We start from the raw sequence: 15,206 nt of genomic DNA on the forward strand, positions 1-15,206 counted from the left end.
CCAGTATATTCCCACCAAGTGGGGTCTCGGGAGAGCAAGTGTACACAGTCCATACCACTAGCTCAAAGTGAGATAGAGAGGTTGTTTCCGATAGACCCTCGGCTCAAAATAAAGTAATCTAAGATGAGAAAAAGAATAGTAATAGAACAAGATAACACTGAAATTAACATACTCAATAATACCAAAAGCAAGATACTCCAAGTAACCACTAAAACATACAACATCCTAACTCAGACTAGCCTTATACTCTAATTCGCCTCCTCCACAACTTCCTATCCAGGGTCATGTCCTCGATAAACTGAAGCTGCTCCATATTATGTCTAATCACCTTTTTCCAATATTTCTTCGGTCTACCTCTACCTCGCTTGAAACCATCCCTAGCCAATCTCTCACACCTCCGCACTGGGGCATCCGTGCTCCTCCGCAGCACAAGACCAAACTATCTCGACCTCGCTTCCCTCATCTTGTCCTCCACCGAAGCCATTCCCACCTTATCCCGAATAACCTCATTTCTAATCATATCTTTTCTAGTACACCCACACATCCACCAAAGCATTCTCATCTCTGCCACCTTCATCTTCTGGATGTGGGTCTTTTTAACAGGCCAACACTCCGCCCCATACAACAAAGTCGGTCTAACCACCACTTTGTAAAACTTGCTTTTAAGTTTGGGAGGTACCTTTTTATCACATAAGATACCAGAGGCGAGCCTCCATTTTATCCACCCTACCCCGATCCGATGAGTGTCCTCGTCAATCTCTCCATTATATTGAATCATCGACCCCAAATACTTAAAACTATCTCTCTTGCTGATAGAATGAGTGTCAAGCTTAACAACCACTTCAGACACATGAGACACCTCGCTGAGCTTACACTCCAAATATTTCGTCTTGGACCTACTCAACCTAAACTCTTTCGACTCAAGAGTTTGCCTTCAAACCTCCAACTCAACATTAACTCCACTTCGAGTCTCGTCAATCAAGACTATATCATCCGCAAAAAGCAAACAATGAGGCACCTCATCCTGAATGTGCCGCATCAAAACATCCATCACCAAGGCAAAAAGAAACGGACTAAGCGTCGATCCTTGATGTAACCCCATCAAGACGGGAAAATGCTCTGAGTCCCCTCCCCCAGCCCTAACCCGAGTCTTGGCTCCATCGTACATATCCTTAATCGCATTAACATATACTATAGGTACACTTCTAGCCTCCAAACACCTCCAAAGAACCTCCCTGGAAAAACTGGTGTAGACATCACTTTTATTTGAAACAAAAGGGAATTGCTTTGTAGTAGCTGAAGTGGACACTCTATTAGTGACTAGGACTAGCACCGATGAGAAAGAATTAGATAAGATGACATGGATATCAGCCATTTCCATTTACTTTTCTAACGCTTCTCTTATTCTATATATTCTGACTCTGATTATTTTTTTGTCCAATATTACTGGATATTTTCTTTTTGCTGGTTTTGATTTTCTGTGTCCTTCAAATGTAAACTCTTCTCCTTTGGGAATAAAATTTTGGTTTGACAAAAGATTTATTAATGAGCTTTTTGGAATTCAATGCAGCATTTTTAATTCCATACATGGCTATTCGTCTAAATAAGGTCGACTTAGAGTATCCTCCAAGAGCAACCTCTCAATTGGGTTCGATCATGACTCGTAGTGCATCTATTGTTGGACTGGTTGGTGGAGCTGCCTGTTTGCTATCGACATTTTGGGCCATTTATGGGAGAGGAGATGGTGATTTTGGGAATATATCTGATAGGTGGGAGTTCTTGCTGAGTTATTTATCCTCTGAAAGACTTGCTTATGCTTTCATCTGGGATATTTGTCTCTACATTATTTTCCAACCTTGGTTGATAGGAGTCAACTTGCAAAACATTCAGGAAGATAAGGTTGGCATAGTGAGATATCTCAAATATGTTCCAGTTGTTGGCTTAGTTGCGTACTGCCTTTGTTTGGATCTTAAAGATGAATATTAGATAATATGTTTTGATGGCTAAAACCATGTATTTAATACCTATAATTTTCATGTTAAGATGAATCCTCTCTTGTTTCTCGCACCACATTCTCTTCTCCCTTATCTCTTTTTTCATTTTTCTTTAATTTAGAGGAAAAATAGACATCTTAACTCGACCTCAACTAGCAAGTAAACACTTAACTTTGAGAATGCATTTTTTTTTTTAACTTTATGAAGCAATGTGTTTCATTATAGAAAAGCATCAAGAAGAAGCAACTTACAAAGAAGTCTGCTAGCAATTACAAGTAAGCTAAAGTTTTTAGATCCTATACATATTGTTCCAGCCTACGTCTCGGACCTTACAAGGTGCAAAAAATGGTCAGTGCTATGGAGCAACTTTGCAAAAAATGGTCAGTGCTATGGAGCAACTTACAAAAGAAGTCTGCTAGCAATTACAAGTAAGCTAAAGTTTTTAGACCTTATAATCAAATAGATATAGACATCTGTTGCAACAGATGACTAACCTATTGGAAGAAATTAAAACAGGTCTTGTTAGTTTTTGATTTCTTCCAGCAGATGGCCCATCTGTTGCAACAGATGACTAACTTGATGTAAGAAATAAAAATAGGTCTTCAAGAGGTTTAATTTCTTCTAATAAATGAGTCATCATCTGTTGCAACAGATGAGTCATCTGTCGGAAGAGATCAAAACAGGTCATCAAAGAGGTATGATTTCTTCTAATAAATGATTCGTCTGTTGCAACAGATGGGTCATCTGTTGGAAGAGATCAAAAGAGGTCTTCAAGAGTTATGAAATTATCAAACAGACATAGACATCTGTTGCAATAGGTTATACACTTAGTTGATCTTGTAATTACTATGTAATTCATTGAAATTGCAATTGAACTTAGAAATTGAAAGGTAATTATAGTTAAATCATTTTGTTTATTACTAATCATGACTTAATATGGAACATTTTACATCAAATTAGTCAATTGATCACTCTTCATTCCCTTTTTTTATTTGCTTAGGTTGACATATGGAGAAGGTATTTCTCTCTCCATAATCTCCACATGAACAATCCAAGAATCTTCAGGAGGCACCAAATTAATATCCTCACAATATGCAACTATATATTTTTTCACCAAATAATATAGAGACGATTACTCATTAATCTTGTTTTAAAATTGTGCACCATATTAGGCTCGGAGCGCTGCTATAATGTAATCACCCTTCAGGTCATTTTTTATATTTTCACTTGTTTTCTCTATTTAGAGCTTTCCTATAGCTTTCCCAAGTAATTTATGACTTTCTGGGACTGATAGTTCGGTTACCAGACAATTCATTTATTTTTTAGAACCAATTCCGTATTTTGAAGTCTTCACTAGTTTAAATTGGCTATAGAGAAAAAACTTCAGTCAAATGACCTCGTATGCCAATTATGAATATTTCAACCATTCCAAAATATCGATTTTAGGCTAGGTGGACCTTTGTTGCAGGTCTCGAGGCACCCAGACTCATTTTGAGCTATTGGTCGGAAGTTAAGAAAAGTGACAAATAGGCGTGGGGCTCACTTTTCATCGAAACAACCTTGGAATGGAAATTTTAACTGCGTCGTTGAGACTGAAACGTCAAATTTGATACGGTAGCATAGTTCACTTGCGTAAATGGGATTTCAGCAGAATTCTGAGGGGTTGACAGAGACTTGGGAACTTTCAGAGTTTCAGCTGGTGCTGGTGCATCACGACCGCGATGCCTTTGATCACTTAATTATCTGCCAGGCACCAGCAAGTATTGCGTACGCGATGATGATGTCGCGTAAGCGACTTTTGCTCCTCTAGCTAAGTATCTTGTATGCAACCGGTTGCGTATGCGATATCCGTGAACCTGGAAAAGGTATAAATACCTCCTTTAGCCCCTTTTTTACCATTTCTCATTCATCTCAAAGACTTTTAAACCCTAAAAATTGGGAGAGCTTGGGGATAACAATGGTGGGTGATTTTAGAGCTTGAGTAAGGATTAATTTCACAATTTTTCTTCAAATTTGTGGTAAGATTTTATTATTTTCATGGTTAATTTCTCCATTCTCATCTAAAATTCTCAATAGATTGGTGACTTGATTTTAACACCAATATAGCTCGAAAATCATCCATTTTGAAGGTAAATACTCCTTGAGCATAGAGGGACGCTGAATAGTCTTGAAAATGTGATTTCTATCAATAGGCACCATGTGGGATTTTTATGTAATTTTGGATCCGAAGCACAATACTGCAATATGGGTATCATTGTTCTCGTTTTTATGAGTATATTGTGATTTTGATAGCGTGGCACCTTGCGGAAGCTTCTCAAAAGAGGAAATTGGTAATTTGACGGATTCTTTGGGCTTTCTTTTGTGCCTAGGTAGGCGAGGCTTACCTTCTTCATAGATTGAGCTTTCCCATAGTATGATTATAATACTATGCTAGATATGGGGTAGGATTTAGGTGTTGGAAGTGTGAATAAGGATATTTGGTTTAATTACACCCTTAGGCTACCTTGAAACCTTAGATTCAGAATAGTTAGCGTAGTTAGCCATGGATTACGTGAATTGGGATTCACGGTATATATTTAGAGTGAAAATGCCTTAAATTACTCAAGATAGGTGAAATTTCCCTAATCATTCATATTTGAGCAAAATTGTCCTTAGTTTCTTAAGCTAGGGAAAATTCCTTTAGTTGCTATCATTTTGGGTAGAATTGACTTAGTTGCTCATGCGTGAAAAGTATTGCTATTTTAGGACTAATTATGGCTTACTTGACATCTAGGAAAGAACATAGATACCTTAGCCTAGTCCAGGGTAAAAGTTGCTTAAATGGATTTTTGGGGATTAGAAGTAGGTCACTCTGGCCCACCTTAGGCCAATGGTATGTTTGACATTTGAGCAGTTGAATATAGGCATTGAGTACGTTAGTTAGGTATTGAAGGACTGATGCTAATTCCGAGAATCGTTAATGATATTGTTCACATGCATGGTCGAGGATATAATTTATAGGTGCAATTATCTGTATGGCCTTTGGATATGATTAAATGCATGGCCTATTTATGTGCTTAATACAATATATATTGGTATGATGGATGGTAATGACTTGTAGATGTTATATATATATATAATATAGCTCGTAGATGTTATATGACTCATAGTAATGATGTGGATCGTAGATAGAATATGGCCTATAGATATAACTAATGTCTTATGGATATAATATGGCACATAGATATGATGGGGCTTATAGATGCAATTAACGGCCTATAGATAAGATGGGTAGACTATAGATATGGTTATTAATATAAATTTCAGATATGCTTAAATACATGGCTTATGAATATTAGTACTAATATGGATTTCGAGTATGACTAATAATATGGCTTATAAATGTAATTTTGGTTGAGACTCGTGGCTACAATTCTTGGTCCGATTTATAGATATAAGTAAAGGGATAATATGTAGCTATGATTTGTTAGTATAATCTACTGAGTTTAGCTTATTGAAATGACTCACTATTATGATTCTTTGATACGACTTATAAATATGTGTTTTAGTTAAAGTCTGGCAATTGTTAAGGGTATTGATAAAATGAGTTTTGGTTCAAGTCCAATAATTGTTGATGGTATTGATAATATAAGTTTCGATTCAAGTTCAACATTGAGGGTTGCTTATGATGTGGTATGGGACGGATGGATTCTTGGTTATGACATAATAATAGGTAAATTATGATTATATGGTGGTTTACTTTTCTTGATTGTACTATCAAGGCTTATGGGGGCTTAGATGGGGTTATTTACTTTTCTGCACTTGTTGGCTTATGGGGTGAAATTTAGTAGTTATAAATGTACGATTGCTATGTTATCATTTTGATTTTATTTATTTATGTATGTACAACGGTATTGGAGCTTACTTCTAGGTTTGCCTTTTTACCTTGACTTAGCTTATGCTATCTTGTATCTTATCGTATTTATATCATGATTTAGCTCAGTCGATCGATGATGCCTACTGATTACTCGTGGTTTTAGTACTCATGCTACACTTCTGTACCTTTTTGGTGTAGGTTCTAGTACTAATTGCTGCCGCTGATTCAACGATCGTACAAAGTTTATTTCAGAGATTAGGTGAGCTCTTGGAGTCAGAGTTTTCCTTTTTCCTTCTATTTATCTATGTCCAGTCTTTTATTTTTAAGATGGATTATATTTGTCTATTCAATACTCATAGTTCTTTTGTAGTACCTTTTGTACCGATATTACTAAGTCTTGGGATATTTATTAGTTTTTATCCATTTATTAGACCTTAATGACTGTATTATTATATTTTGAATCTCTAATTGTGAATTTTTGGCTTTTAGACCATTTTCCCACCAAGTTAGCCCATTGCATCTAGCTCTGGGCTATAGTTTGGCTTACCTACTGGTAGGATAGAGTAGGTTCCATATGAATCATAAATTGGGTCATGATAAATTGCTATCAGAGCCTAAGCTTTTCGATAGTATTGATACAAGAGCAAATATCTAGTAGAGTTCCATAAAATGAAATGATAACGTCCGTTTCTTATCATTAGGATGCTATAGGACATTCTTAAGAATTCTTTACTTCTTTCACTTATTTCATGCTAAGAGTCTGAGTTATTTTCTATAGCATTCCTTTGGTTTCACTTTTTCGCACATGGCTAGGACACGTACTACCACTACACAAGATGAGGGTCTTGAGATTGATCCTAAGGGTCCTATCAGTGTTCATGGATGACCTAGAGATTGTGGATAGCCCTGAGATGTATCCCCATCTAGGGCCCAGGATAGGGGGCCTTCACCAGACCCTATTCCCGCTCTTGAGCCAAATATTCTTTCGCCTAAACGTAGTGGGCCAGGGACTAGCCTAGGCTCTATCAGGATTTATTTCTTCTTCAGTACAAAGGGATGCTTTGGTTGAGCTTTTGGGGTTGATAGGTGGTGCACCATCTGGTGGTGTACAGTCTACAGATCAGAGTGGTACTGAGATAGGGGTGCAACTTGTAGCTGCGGTTCCCAGAGTTAAGGTCCCTCCTGTAGTGGCGTTTACTCAGCTAATAGTTTCCTAGGCTTCTATGTCTTTTGAGAAGCAGAAGATGCTGGGTAGATTCTTCAGATTGGCTCTGCCTAGGTTTTTTGATGCGCCGGTCGAGGATGCATATAAGTTTCTGATTGTTTGTGAGGATAGGCTCTATAATTTAGGCCTAATAGAGAATCGTGGTGTGGATTACATTGGTTTTTATTTAGACGTGGTAGCTAGACATTAGTGGAGAGGTCATCTTTATTCTAGGCCAACTGAATCTTTTTCTTTGACATGGACTCAGTTCTTTGAGATCTTATTGGGGAAGTATATGCATCGTAGCCTTAGGGATCATTTGAGGGATCAGTTCTTGAGGTTGAAGCAAAGATCCATGACTGTTGTGGAGTATGAGACTCATTTTTATATGTTGTCTAGGCTTGCTACTTATATCCTGACTACTTAGTATGAGACAGTTTGTTGCTATGTCCTATGATTGAGACTTCTTCTTTGCATGTATACTCAGAGTTTGGTTGCTATGGGTAGGTATTTTTCTAAGGTTTTTAATCATGGTCAGCTTATGGAGAAGATTCATTGCGAGGCTCAAGTAGGCAATGGTAAGAGGTTGCGATATCAGGGTAGGTTCAGTGGAAGTCGTAGTAGCTCTCGGTTAGAGGCAGTGGTTCTCAAAGTAGGTACCCTTTATGTTAGCTGTTTCAGTATCAGGATCAATTTAGTAGACCCATTTAGGCTGCACTTTAGATTACTGATGGAGGATAATCTAGTTCTAGTGATCGTCTTGGCCAAGGTCGTGGTGTATCTTTGAGGGGTTTGTTTTCTGGCTATTCTAGTCGTGGTGGTTATTCTAGGTCATTTAGATCTTCTAGTTTAAGTCTAGCACCTAGGGAACGTTATGGTTGTGGAGTTTTTGGTCATTTCTCGAAGGAGTGCCCCAATCATAGATTGATTGTTCCTTCTACTCAGAGTGTTCCACCTATTAGGGTGGTTCATCCCCCAGCTAAAGGGGTGTGCATGATCGTAGGGATGGTCCCTAAGGGGTTCATGGAGGTTCTCAGGCAGGTAAGATAGGAGGTCAATCAGGATCCCAACTAGGTGGAGGGCATGGTCAGTTGTAAGTAGTACCTGCTAGACCCGAGACTAAGTCTTTGGGTGCTGTTATTATAGGTACAATTTTGGTGTATCGTCAATCGATTTTTTCTTTATTTGATCTCAGATCCACTTATTTTTATGCATATGCTTATTTTGCTCCACAGTTAGAGTTATCTTAGGATTTATTATCAATGTCCTTACATGTATCTACTCCCGTGGGTGATTTTTTAGTAGTGGATCGGGTTTTCAGATCACGTGTTGTGAGTTTAGAGATGTTGATACTCATGCTGATCTTATTATATTAGACATGGTGGATTTTGATGTAATTCTGGGAATGGACTGGTTATCCCACTATCATACGATCTTAGATTTTTTGCCCAGACCATTACCTTAGCCATGCCCCGTATACCTCCAGTCGAATGGCAGAGAGTTGTTAGCTGTGAGTCGATAGGGATTATTTCTTATATTTTTGTTAGGAGGCTTATTTTGAGTGGTTGATAGTCTTATCTCGCGTATATCCATGACATTAGTGTGGAGAGTCCGTTGCTTGAATCTGTTTCTATAGTTTGTGAGTTTCCTGATGTTTTTCCTATTGATCTACTTAGCCTTTCTCCTGAGCATAGTATTGAGGTTTTTATTGATCTTGAGTCTAGCATGCGACCTATTTCTATGGCACCTTACCGTATGGCTCCTGTCGAGCTTAAGGAGCCGAATTCTCAGCTTTAGGATTTTCTTCGCATAGGTTTTATTAGATTTAGTGTTTCTCCTTAGGGAGATCCTGTGTTGTTGTGAAGAAAAAAGATGTCTCCATACATATGTGTATTGATTGTAGGCAACTTAATAAGGTGATAGTGAAGAACCATTACCCTATTCCTCAAATTGATAATTTGTTTGATCAGCTTCAGGGAGCAACAGTGTTATCTAAGATTAATTTGAGGTCTGGTTACCATTAGTTAAGGATTGATGTTTACGATATCCCGAAGATAGACTTTAGGACCTGTTATGGTCATTATGAGTTCTTAGTAATATCTTTTGGGCTGACTAATGCCCCAGCTGCATTTATGGATTTGATGAACCGAGTGTTTAGGCCTTATTTGTATTCCTTTGTGAAAGTGTTCATCAATGACATCCTTATGTATTTAATAAATAGTGAGGAGCATACACATCATTTGAGGATTGTTCTTCAGACTTTAAGAGACCATGTGTTTTTTGCCAAATTCTCTGAGTGTGGTTTTTTTTTGGAGTCAGTGACATTCCTTGGGCATCTGGTGTTTAAGGATGGGATTATAGTAGACCTAACAAAGATTGAGGCTGTTCGTGATTAGGCCAGGCCTACATCTTCGATTAAGGTTCGTAGCTTTATTGGCTTGGTCAATTATTATAGATGATTCGTTGAGGGTTTTGCTACCATTTTAACACCTATGATCCAATTGTCTTGGAAGAAGGTTTATTTTCAATGGTACGAGGAGTGTAAGTTGAGCTTAGGAAAGCTCAAGGAGTTTCTTACTTCAGATCTTATTTTAGCTCTTTCTATTGAGAGTGAGGGATTTACCATGTATTGTGATACTTTTGGTGTTTTTTTGGGTTGCGTATTAATGCAACAGAGTCATGTTATTGTTTATGCTTCGAGGAAACTTCTGGTGTATAGTGCAACTACACCACTCATGATTTGGAGTTGGCAGTGGTAGTTTTCGCGCTTAAGATTTAGAGGTATTATCTTTATGTGTGCATTGTGAGATTTAAAAGATCATAGCAGTCTTCAGCATTTTATGACCCAAAGAAAGCTTAATTCTAGGCAACATAGATGGATAGAGTTGCTTTAGGATTATGATATCTCTATTTTGTACTATCTGAGAAAGACGAATGTGGTAGTAGATGCCTTGAGTCAGAAGGCAGTGAGTATGGGTATCTTGGCTTGTATTTCAGTTTCTCATAGGCTGTTGGCACGAGACATTCAGCCCTTAGACAACTTGATGGTGCGAATTGATATTTCAGACTCCAAAAGGATTCTTGCTAGTGTTGAGTCAAGGTCTTTGTTATTTGAGCAGATTCAAAATCGTTAGCTTGAGGATAAGAGACTTTGCATCATCCGTGATCAAGTATTAAGTGGTGAGTCCAAGGGGGCTACCATAGGTTCTGAGGGTGTCTTGAGATTTGATAGTTGTATTTAGGGTTAGTGACTTAATTTAGTTGATTTTTCATGAGGCTCACAGCTCTAGGTACTCTATTCACCCGGGTACAACCAAGATGTATAGATATTTGAGATAACATTATTTACGAAGTGGTATGAAGAGAAATATGATAGACTTTGTAGCTCGTTGCCTGTGTTGTCAGCAGGTGAAGGCTGAGCATCAATGACTTGATGGTTTGATTCAGAGATTGCCTATTCTCGAGTAGAAGTGGGAGCGAATTAGCATAGACTCTGTTAGTGGTTTGGCTCATACTTCTCATGGTTCCAATGGTATTTGGTTCATTATGGATTGTTGACCAAATCAAACAATTTTGTTTCTATTCAGATGTCCTTCAGTGCTGAGAGGTTAGCCCTTGTTTGTGTGCGTGAGATAGTCGATATGCATGGTGTACCTATATCTATCATTTCAGATCAGGGTTTAATGTTCAATTTTAGTTTTTGCAGAGCTTTTCAGAAGGAGTTGGGTACTCAGGTGGATCTTAATACAACCTTTCATCCTCAGATTGATGGCCAGTCAGAGTAGACTATTCATGTTTTTGAGAATATGCTCCGATCTTGTGTTATGGATTTCAGAGGTTAGTGGGAGAAACACTTAGCCTTGGCAGCGTTCGCATATAATAACAACTACCATTCGAGTATTGAGATGGCACCTTTTGAGGCTTTATATGGTAGATGATGTCATTCCTATATTGGATGGTTTAAGACTTCCAAAATTAGATCCTGTGGTACTAACTTGCTTCAGGAGTCGTTGGATAGAGTCAGGGTGATTTAAAATAGGTTGAGGACAACCCAAAAGGCTTATACATAGTGTTGACTTCGTGCCTTGAGATTTAGAGTTGGTGATCAGGTATTTCTCTATGTATTGCCCATGAAGGGTGTGATAATTTTTGGGAGGAACTACAAGATCAATCCCAAATATATTGGACCCTTCGAGATTCCTCACATAATTGGTGAGGTGGCTTATAAGCTAGCCTTGCCTCCAGATTTTACTGCTGTCCATCCGATTTTCTATGTCTTCATGTTTCAGCAATACATTCTTGATCCACCTCATGTGCTTAGATGGGACTCAATCCAGTTGGATGAGTGGTTGACTTTCGTGGAAGAGCTTATGCTCATTTTGTCTAGTGATGTCAGATGGTTGTGCACTAGGGATATTACTATAGTTAAGGTTCAGTGGAGGCACCACCCAATAGAGGAGACGACTTGAGAGACTGAGAGTGAGATACAGACACAGTATCCTCACCTATTCGAGGCTTCAGGTACATCCTAGTTCTTTACTTTAGCGGACAAAAGTTCTTTTACTAGTGGATATTGTAATGACCCTTCAGGTTATTTTCTATATTTCTGCCTATTTTCACTGTTTAGAGTTTTTCTATAGCTGCTCCAAGTCATTTATGACTTTCTGGGACTGACAATTCCATTACTGGGCAATTCACTTTGTTTTTACAGCTAATTTTTTGTTTTGAAGTCTTCGCTGGTTCAAATTGGCTAACGGGCAAAAACTTCAGTCAAATAACCTTGTATTATAATTTTCACTGTTCCAACAACTCCAAAATATCAATTTTAGGCTAGGTGAGCCCTTGGTCTGGGTCCTGAGATACCCAGGCTCATTTTGAGCTATTGGTCAGAAGTTAAGAAAAATGACAAATGGATGTGGGAACCATTTTTCATCAAAACGACCTCGAATGCAAATTTTAAATTCACATTTGAGTCCAGAACGTCGAATTTGATAGGGTATCATAGTTCGTCTGCATATACGAGATTCCACATGAATTCCTAGGGTTAGCGGAGACTTGGGAGCTTTCCAAGTCTCAACTGGTGCTGGTGCATCGCGTTTGTGATGACTTTGATTGCTTAATCGATTTGTCAAGCACCAAAAAATATCGCAAAAGTGACACTTCTATAAACATGGCAAGTATCGCTTACACTATGGTGATGTCGCGTAAGCAACTTCTGCACCTTTGGCTAGGTATCGCATATACGATACCCGTGTACCTGGGAAGGGTATAATACCCCCTTTAGCCTGTTTTTCACTATTTCTCATTCATCTCCAATATATTTAAATCCTTAAAAGTGGGAGAGCTTAGGGATAACATTGGTGGGTGATTTTGGAGCTTTGGTAAGGATTAATTACATAATTTTCCTTCAAATTTGTGGTACTATTTCATTATTTTCATGGTTGATTTCTTAATTCTCATCTAAAAATCCCAAAAGCTTGATGACTTGAATTTAGCACCAATATAGCTCGGAATTAATCCATTTTGAGGATGAATACTCCTTGAGCATAGAGGGACATTGAATGGTTTCGAAAATGCAATTTTCATAAATGGGCCCTATGTGGGATTTTTACGTAATTTTCATTAGATTGTGATTTTGATAGTGTGGCACCTTGCAAAAGATTCTTGAAAGAAAAAAATCAGTGATTTAGCAGAATCTTCCTGCTTTCTTCGGCATCCATGTAGGCTAGTTTTATCTTTTTCATAGATTGAGTTGTCTTGTAATATTATTCTGACACTATTCTAGATATAGGGTGAGATTTAGGTGTTGGAAGTGTGTATGAGGATATTTGGTTTAATTGGACCCTTAGGCTACCTTGAAACCTTAGATTCAGAGTAATTAACGTAGTTAGTCATGGCTTAGGTGAATTGGGATTCACAATATATATTTAGAGTGGAAATGCCTTAAATTATTCAAGGTTGGTGAAATACCTAGTCATTCATGTTAGATCAAAATTGTCCTTAGTTTCTTAAGCTAGGAAAAAATGCTTCAGTTGCTATCTTTTTGGGTAGAATTTCCTTAGTTGCTCATGTGTGAAAATAATTACTATTTTAGGACTAATTATGGCTTACTATACATCTAGGAAAGAACTTAGATACCTTAGCCTAGTTTGGAGTAGAAGTTGCTCAAATGGATTTTTGGGAATTAGAAGTAGGTCACTCTGGCCCACCTTAGGCCAAGACTTTTAATAACCCCGTAGACTCATTCACGTATGACATACTCTTATTAATAGTAAGTTTGACTCTTGAGATGGTTGAATATAGGTATTGAGTATCTTAGTTGGGTATTGAAGGATTGATGCTAATTTCGAGTATCATTAATGATATTGCTCACATGCATGGTTGAGGATATAATTTATAGGTACGATTATCTGTATGGCCTTCAGATATTATTAAATGGATGAACTATTTATGTGCTTAACGCTATAGATATCTACATGATGGATGGTGAATGACTTATAGATATGACATAGATTAAATGTATGGTGTGGCTCATAGATGGATATAATATGACTTATGGATATACTATAGCTTATATACATCGTGTGGCTTAAATATAGATATAATGTGGCTTATAGATATGATATGGCTTATATATAATATGACTTGTAGATGTTATATGGCTCATAGAAAAAATATGGCCTATAGATATAACTAATGGCTTGTGGATATAGTATGGCACATTGATATAATGTGGCTTATAGATACGATTAACAACGTATAGATAAGATGGGTGGCCTATAGATATGGTTATTTATATAAATTCCTGGCATGCTTAAAGACATGGCTTATGAATATTAGTTTTGATATGGATTCTGGGTATGACTAATAATATGGCTTATAGATGTAGTTATGATTGAGACTTGTGGCTACGATTCTTGGCCCGATGTATAGATATGAGTAAAAGGATGGTTTATATCTATGATTTATTAGTATATTACTGAGTTTAGCTTATTGAAATGGCTCACTAATACGATTCATTGATACAGCTTGTAAATATGAGTTTCGATTCAGGTTCGACAATTATTGAGGGTATTAATAAAATAAGTTTCGATTTAGGTCCGATAATTATTTATGGTAGTGATAATATGAGTTTCGATTCAAGTCCGGCATTGAGGGTTTCTTATGATGTGGTATGGGTGGATGGTTTCTTGGTTATGACATGGTAATGGCTGAATTACAGTTATGTGGTGGTTTACTTTTCTTGATTATATTCTCCAGGCTTATGGGGGCCTACGTGGGGTTATTTACTTTTTTGCACTTATTGGCTTATGAGGATAATTTAGTAATTTAAATGTACAATTGTTATGTTATCATTTTGGTTCTATTTATTTATGTATGTACAATGGTGTTGGAGCTTACTTTCAGGTTTGCCCTTTTACCTTGTCTTAGCTTATGCTATCTTGTATCTTATCGTATTTATATCAAGATTTACTTAGTCGACCGATGATGCCTATTGAGTTCCCATGGTTTTGGTACTCATACTATACTTCTGTACCTTTTTGGTGCAGATCTGAGTACTTGATTCTCCCGCAGATTCGATGATCATGCAGAGTTAATTTTGGAGATTAGGTGAGCTCTCGCTGTCGGAGTTCCCCTTTTTCCTTCTAGTTATCTATGTTTGGTCTTTCATTTTCGAGATGGATTATATTTTTCTATTCAATACTCATAGTTTTTTTTGTAGTAGCTTTTTTATCGACATTACCAAGTCTTGAGATATTTGTTGGTTTCTATCTATCTTTAGACCCTGATGACTGTATTACTGTTATTTGAATCTCTAATTGTGAATTATCAGCTTTTAGTCCATTTTCCCACCAAGTTAGCCCATTGCATATGACTTCGAGCTATGATTTGGCTTATCTACTGGGTATAGAGTAGGTTCCATCATGATTCGTAAATCAGGTTGTGACATATAGCATATGGACAAGGTATTTTGTCCAAGTCAAAAACTCTATATGTACAAGTTATTCTATGAAGATCGATCATGACAATATCACCTGACCGATGATACTAAACTTATAATTGGCTATTTGACGAGCTGATAGCTTATTCTCCGAATTGATGTACTTCGATATTTGTTTATCCATGACAACGTAACTATGACAATCAACAC

The 15,206-nt window shown here is 37.4% G+C and overlaps 1 protein-coding gene across 10 annotated transcripts in view; it reads left to right on the plus strand.

Annotated features, from left to right (window-relative positions):
• LOC107870804 overlaps nucleotides 1-14,776 on the plus strand; it is a 41,566-nt gene extending 26,790 nt beyond the window's left edge. For 4 of the 10 annotated variants that reach the window (XR_001674447.2, XR_001674448.2, XR_007055893.1 and 1 more), the window contains one exon: nucleotides 1,571-2,067. Coding sequence is in view for 6 of the 10 variants with exons in the window: in XM_016717453.2 (XP_016572939.1) it covers nucleotides 1,571-1,986 (416 nt within the window). In the remaining 4 variants the exon portion in view is untranslated. Of the gene's footprint in view, nucleotides 1-1,570; nucleotides 2,068-2,219; nucleotides 2,270-2,308; nucleotides 2,423-2,994; nucleotides 3,231-3,462; nucleotides 3,540-6,048; nucleotides 6,110-14,604 lie in introns of those variants that run through there. The other 6 variants (XM_047413166.1, XR_007055892.1, XM_047413163.1 and 3 more) reach the window with 6 other exon arrangements.
• The last annotated feature ends 430 nt before the right edge of the window (nucleotides 14,777-15,206 follow it).

The sequence above is a fragment of the Capsicum annuum genome, chromosome 5 (assembly GCF_002878395.1).
Source record: "Capsicum annuum cultivar UCD-10X-F1 chromosome 5, UCD10Xv1.1, whole genome shotgun sequence".
NCBI lineage: Eukaryota > Viridiplantae > Streptophyta > Magnoliopsida > Solanales > Solanaceae > Capsicum > Capsicum annuum.